This window comes from Buteo buteo, chromosome 15, assembly GCF_964188355.1.
Source record: "Buteo buteo chromosome 15, bButBut1.hap1.1, whole genome shotgun sequence".
NCBI classification, from domain to species: domain Eukaryota; kingdom Metazoa; phylum Chordata; class Aves; order Accipitriformes; family Accipitridae; genus Buteo; species Buteo buteo.
Genome location: NC_134185.1, coordinates 29,707,180 through 29,721,935, shown reverse-complemented (window position 1 = coordinate 29,721,935; position 14,756 = coordinate 29,707,180). Strand labels below are relative to the sequence as shown.

Here is a 14,756-nt window from a genome sequence, read left to right as displayed (position 1 = left end):
CCTGCTTTGACAGCACAAGGACACACAGCCCGGCATCTGCAAGGTGCGTGGCAGTGGGGAGAGAGCCACATGGCACACACGTACCTGTCGCTGCAGTGGTTTGCTCTTCTCTGTACCATTACTGCGGGTTCTTGCAACAGATTTTCACTAGCTACTTCGACATTGTTGCTGAGATTGCCTCAGGTAAAGAAAGCTATAATACAGTCTGGAGAACTAAAATGACCATTTACAGCGTGCTCTTCAATCTTTTCGCTCTTAAGGAGGACATCAGGGCCGTTGCTCCTGCCTGTTGGGTCTGTCATACGCAATCATTTTGCTATATCCAGCGAACTACATAACTTCTTTTTTTCTTCCTGCCAGATGGTAACAAATGAATCCAATCAATTAATTACTTTTCCTGAAGACATCTTGCCAGCACAAGGTTTGCAGTGTCCATGTTGGCAGAACGCATAACAGTTTTCGAAATCCCACGTGTTATTGTTGGCGTTGCGTCACGTAAACCACAAGCTGATTAAGATCCACCTTATGAGTAGTTAATGGGTCTGTCCCCAGTCATCTGGCATTTGTGGAGATGATTCTCATATTACTGCGCCAAGTGTGTAAAGCATTCCCATTTCCCCAGCGCTATTTCTTAAAGAAATTGAAGCATAATTTCAGCCTGGCGTTGGGCAGCAGCAAATGTGGTCGGAGCAGACATTTGTGGGCAGAGAGCGCCATCTCCTGCTACCAAACAATAATTTCTCTGGGGTAACAAAACGGCTAATTTGGTATTTCTCCTTTGGAATTGCCATCTGTGCCGGCAAAAGAGGGAGAAAAAAAGCCATCTGAGACTCATGAAAGATTGAGATGTAAGCCTTAGCACTATCTGAATATCCTGTAGGGAGACTTTGCAAATCCTTGCTGAAGTTTCTGAATTAAATAAAAAAGCTGCTTAAAATTGCAAGGAGCTGAGCATCCCAAATTTGTTTCTGTTTTCAGGCTACTTAGTCAAGAATGAAATCACATCGGATTTTAACAGAGCTAAAATTTGTACTATATTATGGTCCTCCAGCCTACAGAGAGTCTATGCGTCTAATACTACATATGATGCATTTGATAAACACTCGGAAAAGCTCAGAAATGGTACCTCTAGTACTGTCCCAAAATGACTGGGTAGAAAACTAGCATAAATAAGCAATATGCAAAAATAGCATACAAAGTGCATGCAGAAGAATTATGTACATACAAATATTACAAAATATTACAGATGTTACAAAAATTACACTACATAAATATTACATAAATACATTTGATTACATAAATACAAATATTACAAATATTACAAAATTTACATAAATACAAAAGAATTACAACGGTTGTATTAAGTACAAGTGTATTTCATGTACATTTTATCCCACATAAATGGTACATATGTTAGTGTACACTTTCAAAAAGAAATCCGTGCTGAAAAAAATAAACCGAGATATTATTTATAGCTGATGCCTGAGAAATTGTTCTCCACCACAATGTTAAATGATGTTGTTGCCATCCTGTTACCCAGCAGTTTTCTGTTCTTCCTAACACCACGGGAAACCTCAGGTCTCCAGAGCATTCACAGCTCCAAAGGGTTCAAACACAGCAGGGATACTAAGTGCATTAGAAAATCAGTCTGTGAATGTGGGTATGCTGCTTTTGATAGCGTTCTCTAAACTGAACGGACAGCCAGGGTGAGGGCCTGCAAGCCCAGCCTCATTAATGTCATAGAAGAGTTTGTTCTAGAAACTGACCTTAAGGACACCAGTGGCAAAGAAGTTGTCACACGATGAAATTGAAAATCATGCCTCCTCATGTGCGCTGTACAGGACTTACACATATTAAAGAATTATTAAAGAATTTGCAAAAGCAAATGGATTACTGGATTTAAAGGACTATGAATACTAAACGTGTACACAGAACAGAGATTCAGGAAGGGTTAAAAGACAAAGCATCTGTTATCAGCTAGCCTTAAAAATAGCATTCCTGAACTAAATAGAGCTTCTTACTTAAAATGCAAATTACTAAATTACTCTGTGTTATTTTTATGATTGTCTGAGTTCAGAAGGTATTTGACAACTGTTCAGCAAACCAGAAAGATTCAGTCTGCAGCCAGAGACTGCAAGACACAGAAAGAAAGTTGATGAAGCTCTATTAGAAAGAGACCTGTAAAGGACAAGAAGGCAATCAAGAATGGCTGGCGTGGATTTATGAAGGACAAATCACACTTGGCCAACCTGACTGCACCCTATGATGAAATGGCTGGCTACAAGGACAAGGAGGGAGCAGTGGACACGATAGATCTGGACTTCAGTACAGCTTCTGAAGTCATTTCCCACAGCACTTTTACTCACAAACTGAGGAAATAACAGCATGAACAAGCTGACTGCTAGATGCATTGAAAACTGCCTGGGCTGACGGGCTCAGTGGGTGGCAACTGGTGGCTTGGCCATCTGCCTGAAAGCCTGTAACAAGTAGAGTACTCTAGGGGTTGATACTAGGGCCCATATAGCTCATTGTCTTCATCAAAAACCTGGACCATGGGAAAGGATGCACCCTCAGTATATTTTAAGATGACGCTGAGTTAGGGGGAGTGGTTGACACACTAAATGGTAGAGCTTCAGTTCTGAGGGACTTGGAGAAGCTTAAGGACTGGGCTGCCAGAAGCCTTAACGTGTTCAACAAGGAGAAACACAAACAAGGAGAAATGCTCAGCTCTGCACCTAAGGCAGAATAAACCCCTCCACCGGTACTGGCTGGGAAGAAACAGGCTGGCTACCAGCTTTACCAAAAAGGACCTGGGGTTATGTGGAAGCCAAGTCCAATATGAGCAAACAGTGTGCTCTCATCCCAAAGAGGGCAATCACTCAGCAGCCTACGTTAGAAGGATTATGGCCAACAGACTGAGGAAAGTTACGGTCCTCCTCTGCTTGGTGTTGGTGAGGGCCTGGCTGGACACAGGGTCCAGTTTGGTGCTTCCCCAGATCAGGATGGGGCATCGCCAGTGAAGGCTACGAAGATGATCAGGATCTAAATCACATCACCTTGAAGGAGAGGTTGGGGGATCCTAGGCCCATCTTGCCTGTTGAGGAGCGTAAGGGGTCACGTAACAGCAGCCTACAACTAGTTGAAGGGGGTTTACAAATACGACAGATCTAAACTCTGTAGGCAAATCAACAGATGGGCAGAAGAGGCTCGGGAAGTCCAAAGAGGACATTATGAAAGAAACTATTTAATTGGAAGGTAGTTAACCTGGATAAACTATGAAATTTTCATTTTGGATGGTTTTGAGAGCTGTCAAGACAAAGCCTCAACAGATGTGATTTACCTTCGGTGGGGAGGCTGGACTATGCAACACCCAGAGGTCCTTTCCCACCAACCTGTTTATGATTGTGCACAAATGTAAAGCTAATGACTTTCCTGCTCTGTGAATTTTGTTTATTGTGGGAAGATAGCCTTAAAATGGTCACCAAAATGTTGTCTGGGCTTTTATTATTAATTTGGGAATGTGTTTAAGTAGGCACATGAGCATAAATAAAAATACTCTGCCATCTGTTGATACCTGGCCAAGTGCAGATGTTCTTTTCTGAAAACGGAGTATTTCCTTGCCACATTTAAACCGCTATCTGCTATTTCAGTTGGCAATATAAAAATAGCAAAGAAATGCAGCACATTTTGAAAATCCACCAATTGTAAAGTAATTCAGCGTGCTATTTATTCAGCTTGCAAAAGCGATGGAAGCGACTGTAGCCAGACTCCAGGAGTCCCCCAAATAATTCAAAACTCCAACATAACCACCCTTGCTTCTCTGAATAATGACATTAGCTTGCGCTATTTACTGTTGTTGTTTTTTTTCTTTTTTTAAAGTATGCTAAAGGTCACCGCTGTGATCAGTTGTGACTGAAGTACAACTTATTCCTGCCTTCCCCTCCCTCACACCTTCATCCTCCTCCCTTCTGTACCCCAGGAGAGGACACACAGCACCCATCTTCCCTTCCCTTCTCCTTGCCTTTCTCCTTCTCCTTCCTTTTTCTTTTTCTCTTCCCCTTCTTCTTCTCCTCCTCCTCCTCTCCCTCTCTTCCCTTCCCTTCTCCTTCCCCTCACCACGGCGGCCATGCCGGGGAGCAGCCCGGCTCCTCCGGCCGTTTATCCTCGTTGCAATCCCGCCCTGCGCCTCTATAATTAACGCCCTATTTGTGGTTAATTAAACCCTGAGGAGCCAGAGCTTTAGGAACACGATCGGGCCGTACAGCAGGCGACCCTGAGGGGCCAGCGCGTTGGGAATACCGAGGCCGGCAGCCGCCCCCTCACAGAGGCAGCCGCCGCTTCCCGCCCTTCGCCCGCCGGCCCCTCAGCGGCAGCCGCGGCGCTCCGGGGCGGGCAGCGCCATGCCCGGCCGCTCTTCTTCCTTCCCCCGGCACCTCCCAGAGCCGCCCGGGCCGGCGGGAGGAAGAGGAAGAGGAGGAGGAGGAAGAGGAGGCGGTGGATGGCGGCGGGGGCGAGCGGCGGCCGCGGCGGCCTGCTGCCCTTCCTGCGGCTGCTGGGGCAGCTGAAGGTGAACGCGGCGGGAGGCGGGCTCGCCTCAGCGGGGCGGTGGGGCCGGGCGGCCGCGGAGAGCCTCCGGGCTGGGACTGGCGGCCCGCCGGCCCCGGGGCTGGGGCTGCGGCGGGGAGAGGTGGAGGCCGGCCGGGGGGAAGGCAGGGCTGGGCAGGGGTGGCCCGGAGCTTCGGCGCGGGCGGCGTGAGGCTGAGGAGGGCGCCCGCCGGCTGCTGGTAGCGCGGGTGCGTTCTCCTTGTCTGTGAGGGGCGACGTAAAGGCATCTCCTCACAGCCGGGGGGCAGCCCCGGGGGCTGGGGCAGGTGTTTCGCGGAGGTATCGAAGCTGACCGGAGCATGGAGGTCACGGTGGGGCGAAATGTCTACCGGCGTCTGTGGAGTGAGGTCCTTCAAAAAAACCTCGGGCTTTAGCGGTTACGTTGCTGTGACGGTCTCCCCGCGCAGAGAGTGCCGCGGACGGGATGGGTGTACAGGAACGTGGCGAAGCCGGAGAGCGTATCCGATCATATGTACAGGATGGCGATGATGGCTTTGGTGACCGAAGACAAAAGCCTTAACAAGGACAGGTGAGCCTGCCTCTGGTTATCCTGGCCCTATGTTAATGTCGTGGGAGAGCTGCAACCAAAATGCTTAAAGTAGCCGTCATCCTGAGGAAGAGCTTTTAAAACACACTGAAGGAGTTTGAAATCCTTTCCCCTCCGTCCCTTGGACAGGGTGCTGTTTACCCAGAGAGCTGACAGGGGCTAAAGACTATTGCTAAATTCCAGGTGCTGAGGCAAGTCATTCATGCAGGGGCTCTGAGCTGGCCTTCTCTCAAGCCATAAGTAAGCAAGCTGAAGACACTCAGTTAAAACACAGTTTGAAGCAACAGGCAGCAAAGGCAAAGCCATACGCCATGTGGATTTTGACAGACTTACTTAGCACTTGGCAGCACTGAGGAGCCTCAGAAATCATATAGTGTGGAAGAGAGAGCATCATTAGTGTTGAATGAGTTGTCAAGTCTAGTACGGGCTCATGCTTGCTTTGTCCCTTCAGGAGCTGATGAAAATAGTGAATGCTTTTTTCAGTACTCTGCTGCAGATTGACATAGCTACAGAGCAGTGATTGGTAGATTATATGCTGAATTTGGTATGGCTCCAATCAGATTACCTTCTACCTGTTGCAGCATTAATGTGAAGTGTATAATGTAGTTAGTTATCACAAAATCTCTGAAAGCCAAGTATAAAAAAAAAAAGCACGTTATTTTTGAATGCTATGCTCTCGTACAAACTGTATTTATGCTTGAATCTACACTGACAAGCAGCAATAGCTAGAAATCGGTGATTAAAATATCTAGGTAGAAACTACTTTCCTTAGCAAAGAAGTGGAAAATGTTATGTAACATTAAAAAAAACCAAAAAAGCCTGTAAAATATATGAAGGGGACAAATTATGCGGTCTCTTAGCTTTATGAATAACAAGATATAACTTAAAATGCTGAAAACCTAATTATTCTGTCCTTGCTTCTTGTCAGATGCATGCGATTAGCTTTGATTCACGATATGGCTGAATGCATTGTTGGAGATATTGCTCCTGCAGATAATATCTCAAAAGAGGAGAAACACAGAAGAGAAGAGGTATGGACATAAGGCGTGAAGCCACATCTGTGAAGTGTTCTGCTTGTTTTTAATGTTCTGGTGGTAGTGAAGAGATCCTCTAAGCAACCTAATACTGTCACTGACATTGGACGAGTATGCCACAAACAACCAAAGTTTTCAACTCATGATTTTTGTACATGTAATGTCATCAAGTACAAAGTTAGGAAGGAGAATCTTTGAAGTAATCTTCACATTGGCCATTTATTTGTGAACTAGCTGGATTTTTGGTAGCCTGAATTAGTCGCGTTGACCAGCCTTACCAAGAGGTGGGGAGCAGGTGCACTGAGAAGGGTGGATGACAGTTTGTGGTGGATTATTTGTGTGGTGCCAGATGCTGTGGTTCTGACAGACTTTATTTAAAACATCTGCACAGGACTCCAGACACAGGTGCACAGGCCATGAGTCTTTGAGTGCAGTGTGCCTAGAGTTATTTTATTTTTGGCCTTGTACATATCCAAAGTGTTGGTTTGTCATTTCTGGCTTGCTGCATTTGAAGAAAATGTAAACCACTCCTCCAACCACAGCTAGAGGGCAGCGTGATGCCTCAGAAACTTTAGAGGCTACAGTTAGCTCTTCAAAGAGTGTGAAAAACGTTGCAGTGATTATTTCTCCCCTACCCACTTTTTTTGCTTACCTGTTTAAAACTTAGGGTTAGGGGGAGCTATGACTAACTCTAGGAGTAAGCTCTTTGCTAAAAAAGTGGAAAGTAAAGATCAAAAGGCTATTTATGATGAATTATCAATATGCTGCTTCCACTACAGAGTCCTCCTTTTTTCCCCTTTGCTTTACAGCTGACGTTAATCTGGTTCTGAAGTTTGCTGCTTGAGCAGTAAGTTTAATCAGCTGGTCTCACCAAGGCTAAGGCAGCAGAAAATGAACTCGATTTTAAAAAAAAAAAAAAAAAAGCTTGGGTTTTTCTTCAGGGTGGTTCGGGTTTTGGTGTTTTTTGTTTTGGTTTTTTTTTTTGTCAGGTAAGTCATTTTGGCCTGCTAACCTTGAAATCTGATGAGCTCCAGAGCTGGAAGGAATTGGGAAGGAATGAGACCTTGATGCTTCAGTGGTGGGGAGCAGCTGATTCAGTTCAGCCATATTGTGAAACGATATCCTGTATTTGAAGTGGAGAAATAATCATGGCACAAAATGTTTGTATTGCCTGTGATGTTGATTGTTTTGGAAGCAGTTCTTAGTGTTACTGGGAAAACAGTAGAAATAGCACAGAAATGAGACTGATCAGCTGGGAGAGCATGAAGAGCATGCAGAACAATTTCTGTTTGCTGGTTACACCATCAGTTTGATACTGCGTTAAACCTTGTACCAAGATTTTTGTTGTTGAACAAATGGTATTTCAGTCTGGGAGCAGCGTGTTTTATTGCTGCAGGGTATTAAATGTTTTTTTCTTCTCTGTTTTTCAAAATTGGAGATTTTTAAAGGCTTCTGTTGTGTTGCCTGCCTGACAGTCAGTAGCTGCTCTCAGCCCTGCTAGAAAGGTGCTTGTTGAGTGTTTGGGACGGGGCAACTGCTTATCAACACTAGGAGTTAGTATTTTGAAGCTGCTTTCATGAACTGCACCTGTAACCTATTAAGTTCAAATGTTGCCTCCACTAGTTAAATCTGGAAGGCAGAGCTGCTAATTGATGGTAGTTCTCTGTCATTTGACTTGCCTGTTTTCCTCTGGCCTTCTTTTTTGACTCTTGAAGGTATTGGATGCACTTTCAGGTTGTTTTTCTTTTTTTAGACTAGTCCTCTAACAATTTACTTAAGCAGCTCCCAGAAAAGATTCTTCACTGAGTGGTCCTGTTTCTCTGGCAGATTTATGTACATGTGCACTTCAGAATAGTTGTGGTGGCCCTGGCTGGAGGCCAGGAGCCCACCAAAGCTGCTCTATCGCTCCCCTCCTCAGCTGGACAGGGGAGAGAAAATAGAACAAAAGGCTCATGGGTCGCGATAAGGACAGGGAGAGATCACTCACCAATTACCATCAAAGGCAAAACAGACTGGACTGTTTAATTTGTTACCAATCAAATCGGAGTAGGATAATAAGAAATAAAACCACATCTTAAAACACCTTCCCCCACCTCTCCCTTCTTCCCTGCTCAACTCCACTCCCAATTTTCTTTACCTCCTCCCCTCCAGCGGTGCAGGGGGATGGGGAATGGGGGTTGCCATCAGTTCCTCACATGTCGTCTCTGCCGCTCCTTCCTCCTCAGGGGGAGGACTCCTCACTCTTCCCCTGCTCTGGCATGGGGTCCCTCCTACGGGAGACAGTTCTCCATGAACTTCTCCAGCGTGGGTCCCTCACATGGGCTGCAGTCCTTCAGGCACAGACTGCTCCAGCATGGGTCCCCCACGGTGTCACAAGTCCTGCCAGAAAACCTGCTCCAGCATGGGCTCCTCTCTCCATGGGGCTGCAGGTCCTGCCAGGAGCCTGCTCCAGCGCGGGCTTCCCACGGGGTCACAGCCTCCTTTGGGCATCCCCCTGCTCTGGCGTGGGCTCCTCTCTCCCCAGGCTGCAGGTGGAGATCTGCTCCCCCGTGGACCTCCCTGGGCTGCAGGGGGACAGCCTGCCTCACCATGGTCTTCCCCACGGGCTGCAGGGAAATCTCTCCTCCGGCGCCTGGAGCATCTCCTCCCCTCCTGCTGCACTGACCTGGGGGTCTGCGGGGTTGTTTCACATGTTCTCACTCCTCTCTCTGGTTGCAGTTGCTGTCGCGCAGCAACTTTTCCCCATCTGAAATCTGTTCTCCCAGAGGCACTACCACCATCGCTGATGGGCTCAGCCTTGGCCAGTGGCAGGTCCGACTTGGAGCTGGCTGGTATTGGCTCTATCGGACATGGGGGAAGCTTCTGGCATCTTCTCACAGAAGCCACCCCTGTAGGCCCCCCCACTACCAAAACCTTGCCACGCAAACCCAATACAGTAATATACTATGTAGTGTGTGTTTCTACAAATGTGGTAACAAGTAGTTAATTATTCAAAAAGAATGATAAAAATGTGCTTGCTCAAAAAATGGATAAATGGAAATGGCTTCTTTTTTTCAGGCAGCTATGCAACAACTGACCCAGCTTCTGTCAGAGGACCTCAGAAAAGAAATCTATGAACTCTGGGAAGTAAGCTTGCATTCTTTTAATACTTTGCTAAAATTCAGGGTGACTCATTTTCCTCTTCATGTTTACCTGTAAAACTGTGTCATCTCTTATTTTGACCTCAAGCAGGGTAGATTCAATTGCTTGGGAGATAAAGCTTAACGGTATGAGTCAAGGTTGCTTTGGAATCATTTTCAAATAGAAACCCCGAACTTTGGTAAAATAACCAGCTTCTGCCTTTGGCCTCTCACAGTTCCAGATGAACCTGTCCAGGGCTTGGTTTGTACAACTTATGGAAGGGTTTGTCCTGTACATCCAGCCTTCTGGGATATAAATCTGTTTTTTTACTACATTATCTCTTTTGTTCTGGCCATTTGCAGTTCATGATCATTTAATACAGGAAAAAGTGATGGGAGCTGATGATGCTGTGGAGTATTTCCTGCTTTTTATGCAAGTAATAATTTATGTGGCTTCGATTTCTTTATTATACAGCCCATTAGGCTAAAATACTTAGTAGTAACTTCTGTTTTAAACTGAAAAGTGGTGTACTGACACAGAACAGTGCTTTTCTATAAACAACACAGATTGCTGGCTGCTCTTGGGTACCTTAAATATTTGTATTGGAAAGTACCTTCTGTATTTGAAGGTGATGTAACTTTTTGATGTGAACTCTTGCTGTTAATTGATAAGATCTTTTATACTTGCAAACTAGGGATGATTAATTTCCAAACAATCCAAGTTTATAATTACAGTGCTTTATCTTCTGCTGGCATACAGTCACATGAGGACAAGTGCATCCACAATCTCTTGTTCACATGTTGTTGCAAACAAAGCATTATATGTTTCTGGGACTCTGTGGCCTCAAACTATTTTATGGTGATATTCTCACTTTTCCACTTGGACTGTATTTAAATTCCAGTATTTGCAGCCAATTTCTGCCTTTTGTTACAGCACCGTGTTTGTTTGGGGTTTTCTTTGTGCTGTAGTTGTGTGGTAAAACTGGCAACAGGTTTTCAGTGCTATAATTCAAAGTAGAAGGGGTAAACCAGCATAACCAGATCTGGGAAATAATGTGTGTGCATTTGTTTAGTGAGCACTGGTTCCTTCTCCCTTGGGAAACTGTTACAGTTGAGGATAATGAGTTTTTGATAGATAAAATAAGTCCTGTAGGACTTTTTTTTTTTTGCATATTTTTTTTTCTTTGCCTCAGTCTTTTCCTCTGATTGTATAGAAGCTGGTTCAGTATGCAGTTAGTTCTTCTGCATGTTAGCTTTTTATCGTTCTCATTAACCATAATTTAACATATGCACAATTTTGATCATTTGTTCTTTGTTTCTACCTTCAGGATAATTTATTGGCATTGAGTCTCCAATGCAGCAGTATGAGTGTAACCCACATAGCAGCAAGTGTAACCTAAAAATCTAATATTCACATGTAGTCCCTTTACCCTTATTTTGAGTGGAAGAACTAGGTGCTTCTTACAAAGAAAAAAAAAAGGGGGGGGTTTGGGGAAAGGCAGAAAAATAAGAAGCCACTGATCACTTGTTGTGATACTCTGCTCTCAGCTAGCCAGAGGCATTTCCCTCCGATTTCTTTTTGTGAGTGAAGGAAGTTATGGCCTAGAGGTGAACAGTGGCTGGGACAAAATCTGTTGACACTCTTAGCGAGTCCTTCCCGCACTGCTCTGCCCTTGTTTCTGCCCCTCTTTCACTCTCAGCCTCACAAGGACTGTTGCTTCGGACTCTATTGGTGGACACTCTGCAAGTGTAGTGTAGGGGAGAAAGGTAGCAGAAAGATGACTCCAATGTATTTTCACTTTATAACTTAATCCAGAATACGTTACAGTAAATGAGTCAGCACACTTCAGCTCTGTCCTGCTTTTTTATTTTCAAGAGCAAAAGTACAGGAGTTGTTTATAAAAGGCAGACTGTGGTGTTTGAGAGACCAGTTTTTCCAAAGTATACTGTTATTTCACACTCTTAAACACCTGCGGGGAGGAAACAGTAAGTGATTATTTCAGCACTGTGCACAGTTGCACATACAATAGCTGATGTTTCTTGAGGTTAACGTGAACTGAGGTAAGAATAAGGTCTCGTGGGTTGTATGGCACAAAGAGATTGGTAACAGATTGATAATCCCAATTATTTGCTGGAGGTGGGACAAACCTTTACAAGCAAACAGCCATAGTTCTCCTTGTCCTGAAATTCTTTGTAATGCTGCCAAGAGTTTGTTCTCTTCAGTGGCCAAAAAAAAAAAAAAGAGTAGAAATAAATAGATTTAAGAAAGCAAGAAGTAGTATTTAAACAATTTAAAGATGAGGCAAAGCGCAAATCGAAATGAGGAAAGGAAGGTAAAATTGTTGAAATACTAAAGTAATGATCAAAATGTAATTGAAAATTCAAAGCATTGTTCAAATAGAGTAGTATATGAATCCATCATGGCTATCAAAATCTGGATTTCTGACTTTCAAAGGTAAAGCATTAAGCATAAGAACAAATGGGCTCCTAATATTATGTCAGACAATGAAATGACCGTGACTCTTATCTGAGCATCACTGTGCTGGAGTTACAATGCAGGATCTTGCCACTGTGAATGACACCCACACCCACAGTTGTCGTCTTAAGATGCAGAAAGAGATGCCATGTTCTTTGTTCAGCAGGAAAAACTCTTCCTGCACTTGAGCTGCTGTCATCTGCAGAACTGCTGTGTGTTGTGGGTTGTGTGGATCTGAAAGCACAGATGGCCTGCTGTGTACTTAAGCCTCTGGACTAATTATTGGTGATGATGATGATGGATGGGGTCAGACCTGCCGAGGGTATCAAGGTGATGGTAACCTGCACAGAAAGAAGCCTTTTTCTGTGGTTGGTTTTGGAAGTCAGAAGAAGACCAGCTGGTGAGACATCAAATACAGTGCAGTAGATTTAGAAAAGAGAAAATGAAATGTCAAAGCCGTCGGCAGCCATCACTGGAAGCAAATGACAGCAAAATTGTTCAAGTTGACTAGAAATGTGAACAACTCACAAGTACATACTAGTGATGACTGGAGAGAGGGAAAAGATAGAAGAGAGATTAAAGGACTTAAAGTCTGGAGGGGAGGAAACCCCATAACAACCCTCCTCCCTATCTCCTAGGGGAGACATAAAGACATAAGCAGCTCAGACAGCTTAGACCAAAGAGATTAAGAAGGGGTGACAGGAGAAATGTAAAGAACAACTCCTTATAAAAACAGCAAGTGATGGAGAAAAGTACAAAATAGGTCTTAAAAAATAGGTAATGGTAGTGCATAGGCACACACTGTGGTAATTCATAGCCTTAGCCAGGCCTGAAAAGATCTTTATATAAAAATGTTGTCAAATGGAACCTATTATTTAACTTCTATGTCATGTAGGGTTGTCTCCATATCATCCCTGATTCAGCCAAAACACTTCATATGTTTAGAGTATGCAAAAGAATTGTGTTCTTAGGTCCCATTACATTTAATAGAAATTTGGCACGCACTTATTTCAAGTGTTTTGCTGAATAACAGTCTGAAAAAGAGAGTGAAAGACGTAACTGTCATGAATATTTATGGAGTGGCTTGTACTCATGGAGAAAATTCTAGATACAGAATGAGCTTCTAATACTGTGTTTCAGAACAACAAAAATTTTTTCTTATAAATGCAAATCTGTTCAGGAATATGAAAACCAGTGTACTGCAGAAGCCAAGTTTGTAAAACAGTTGGATCAGTGCGAGATGATACTGCAAGCATTTGAGTACGAAGAGTTGGAAAACACACCTGGCAGACTGCAGGATTTTTACGATTCAACTGCTGGTATGACATTTGGGCTTTTTCCTTTTTTTTCTTTTTTTTTTTTTTTCTTTTTCCATAAATGAAATGAAATAAACAAATTGCCTTTTTTCTGATAGACATCCAGAGCAAGTGAGAACTAGTTATTTTACTCATTGCTGAAGTACCCTAAATACATTTGGGGAAACTTATTGCAGTGTGAAAATACCTTACATTTATCTGTAGGTATTGAACCTGAATTTCATTTATGCCAAATTCCTTTTACATCACTTCTTACCTTGAGAGGCCCAGCTTTCATTACACTTGCATGTGTTTAAGGATCTCCCTGTAACATCAGAGGGGGTATAAAGGAGACTTCAGTCTTCACTGATGCTCTGACAACAGCTTGTTTCTACTTCGTTAGGGCTTAATGAACCAATAAAGTAGAATTTGTTATTCCTACATGAGCTGTGGTCTTGTGTGACCTGCCTAAGGTACATGTGAGAACCAGCTCGGTGAAATGTTTTAGGTGCAATTGTGTTACTTTTTATTCTATCCACTGCTTTTCATCCTTTCCAAAATAAACTGATAGTTAAAAGGAAAAATAGGTAAAATAATAGTCTTTTTATTATTTTTAGCAAGGGAGTTGAACACCAGAAAGGGACTGTGACTCCAAGTCATCCTGTCCTGGGAAAAAACTAGGGACAGACAAACTCAGGGAGAGGACCAGCAATCACCAGACACAGTCCCTGACAATTCTCATTTATACCTCCGTGACACCTCAGGGAAATAATAAGTTCTCTGAAAAATGCAATAATTTGATTAGGGGAGGAAGCAGGGAGGGGTGGGGTAGAGAAAATGAAGTATTCCAGCTTTGTTGATGTTGTCCTATTTGACATCTTTGCCCTCCTACCAGAGTTCAGTGACTTAAACTGAGCTGGTGTCTCAGTAGAGCCTACAGCATATACACCAAGTGCACCTGTCATTGGGGTGGTTTCCTGTAGCAGGTTACATAGTATGGGATTATCTTGGTCAGAGTACATCCCTTTTTCTGCTCTAAAGTGTCTTAAAAGAGCACAAAATATTTTTTATAAGTTTTTTGGGAAGAATGGCTGTAACTAGTCTTGTAGTTATTCTGCAGTTGGAGTAAACTGTGAGTACTCTCCTTCTTAAAAGAATAACTTGACATTTATTCTGAGCCTAAAGTGACATCACTGCTAAGAAAGTTTCACTGCCAACCTTTCACACGTAAGAAAATAAGAGCATTTTTAATTAACTTTCCCTTTCTTTTGCTTTGCAGGAAAGTTTGTTCACCCAGAAATACTCCAGCTTGTGTCTTTGATTAACACAGAAAGGAATAAAAAATTAGCTGCTACATCTCATCCACACTCCTGAGGTGTTCCTAAACACTGTAGCCATAATAAATACTTTGGTTTATATTCTGTGCATTATTTTTCCTGCCATAACATCACTAATTCTGCCAGCAGATTTTTTTTCTGTGCATTTACTGCTGAGAATCCCAGGACCACTTGGCTAGGAGCAGGTAGGATAGTTACCTCCCAGATCAGAGGTTGCATCAAGGACCAAATATTTAGAATTAGCTTGTTTGTGTTTTCCTTTTTTTAATCAGCCTCTGATTGATGCAGTCTCAGTTACAAATACATTCTCCACTGTTCAGTGTTGCATTGGGGGATGGTGCTG

At 43.6% G+C, this 14,756-nt stretch overlaps 1 protein-coding gene across 1 annotated transcript; it reads left to right on the top strand.

Annotated features, from left to right (window-relative positions):
- The first annotated feature begins 4,418 nt into the window (after positions 1-4,418).
- HDDC2 (HD domain containing 2) lies at positions 4,419-14,494 on the top strand. The gene is made up of 6 exons (XM_075046881.1): positions 4,419-4,567; positions 5,013-5,134; positions 6,081-6,183; positions 9,244-9,312; positions 12,962-13,100; positions 14,356-14,494. The coding sequence occupies exons 1-6, from the start codon at positions 4,499-4,501 to the stop codon at positions 14,448-14,450; spliced, it is 597 nt and encodes a 198-aa protein (XP_074902982.1). The 5' UTR covers positions 4,419-4,498; the 3' UTR covers positions 14,451-14,494.
- The last annotated feature ends 262 nt before the right edge of the window (positions 14,495-14,756 follow it).

Excerpts from the sequence above, each read along its gene's own strand:
- HDDC2 (XM_075046881.1), top strand. The coding sequence starts at position 4,499 with ATGGCGGCGGGGGCGAGCGGCGGCCGCGGCGGCCTGCTGCCCTTCCTG. Across the intron at positions 4,568-5,012 it reads GGCTGCTGGGGCAGCTGAAG|AGAGTGCCGCGGACGGGATG; the intron begins GTGAACGCGGCG and ends CTCCCCGCGCAG. Across the intron at positions 13,101-14,355 it reads TTTTTACGATTCAACTGCTG|GAAAGTTTGTTCACCCAGAA; the intron begins GTATGACATTTG and ends TTTGCTTTGCAG.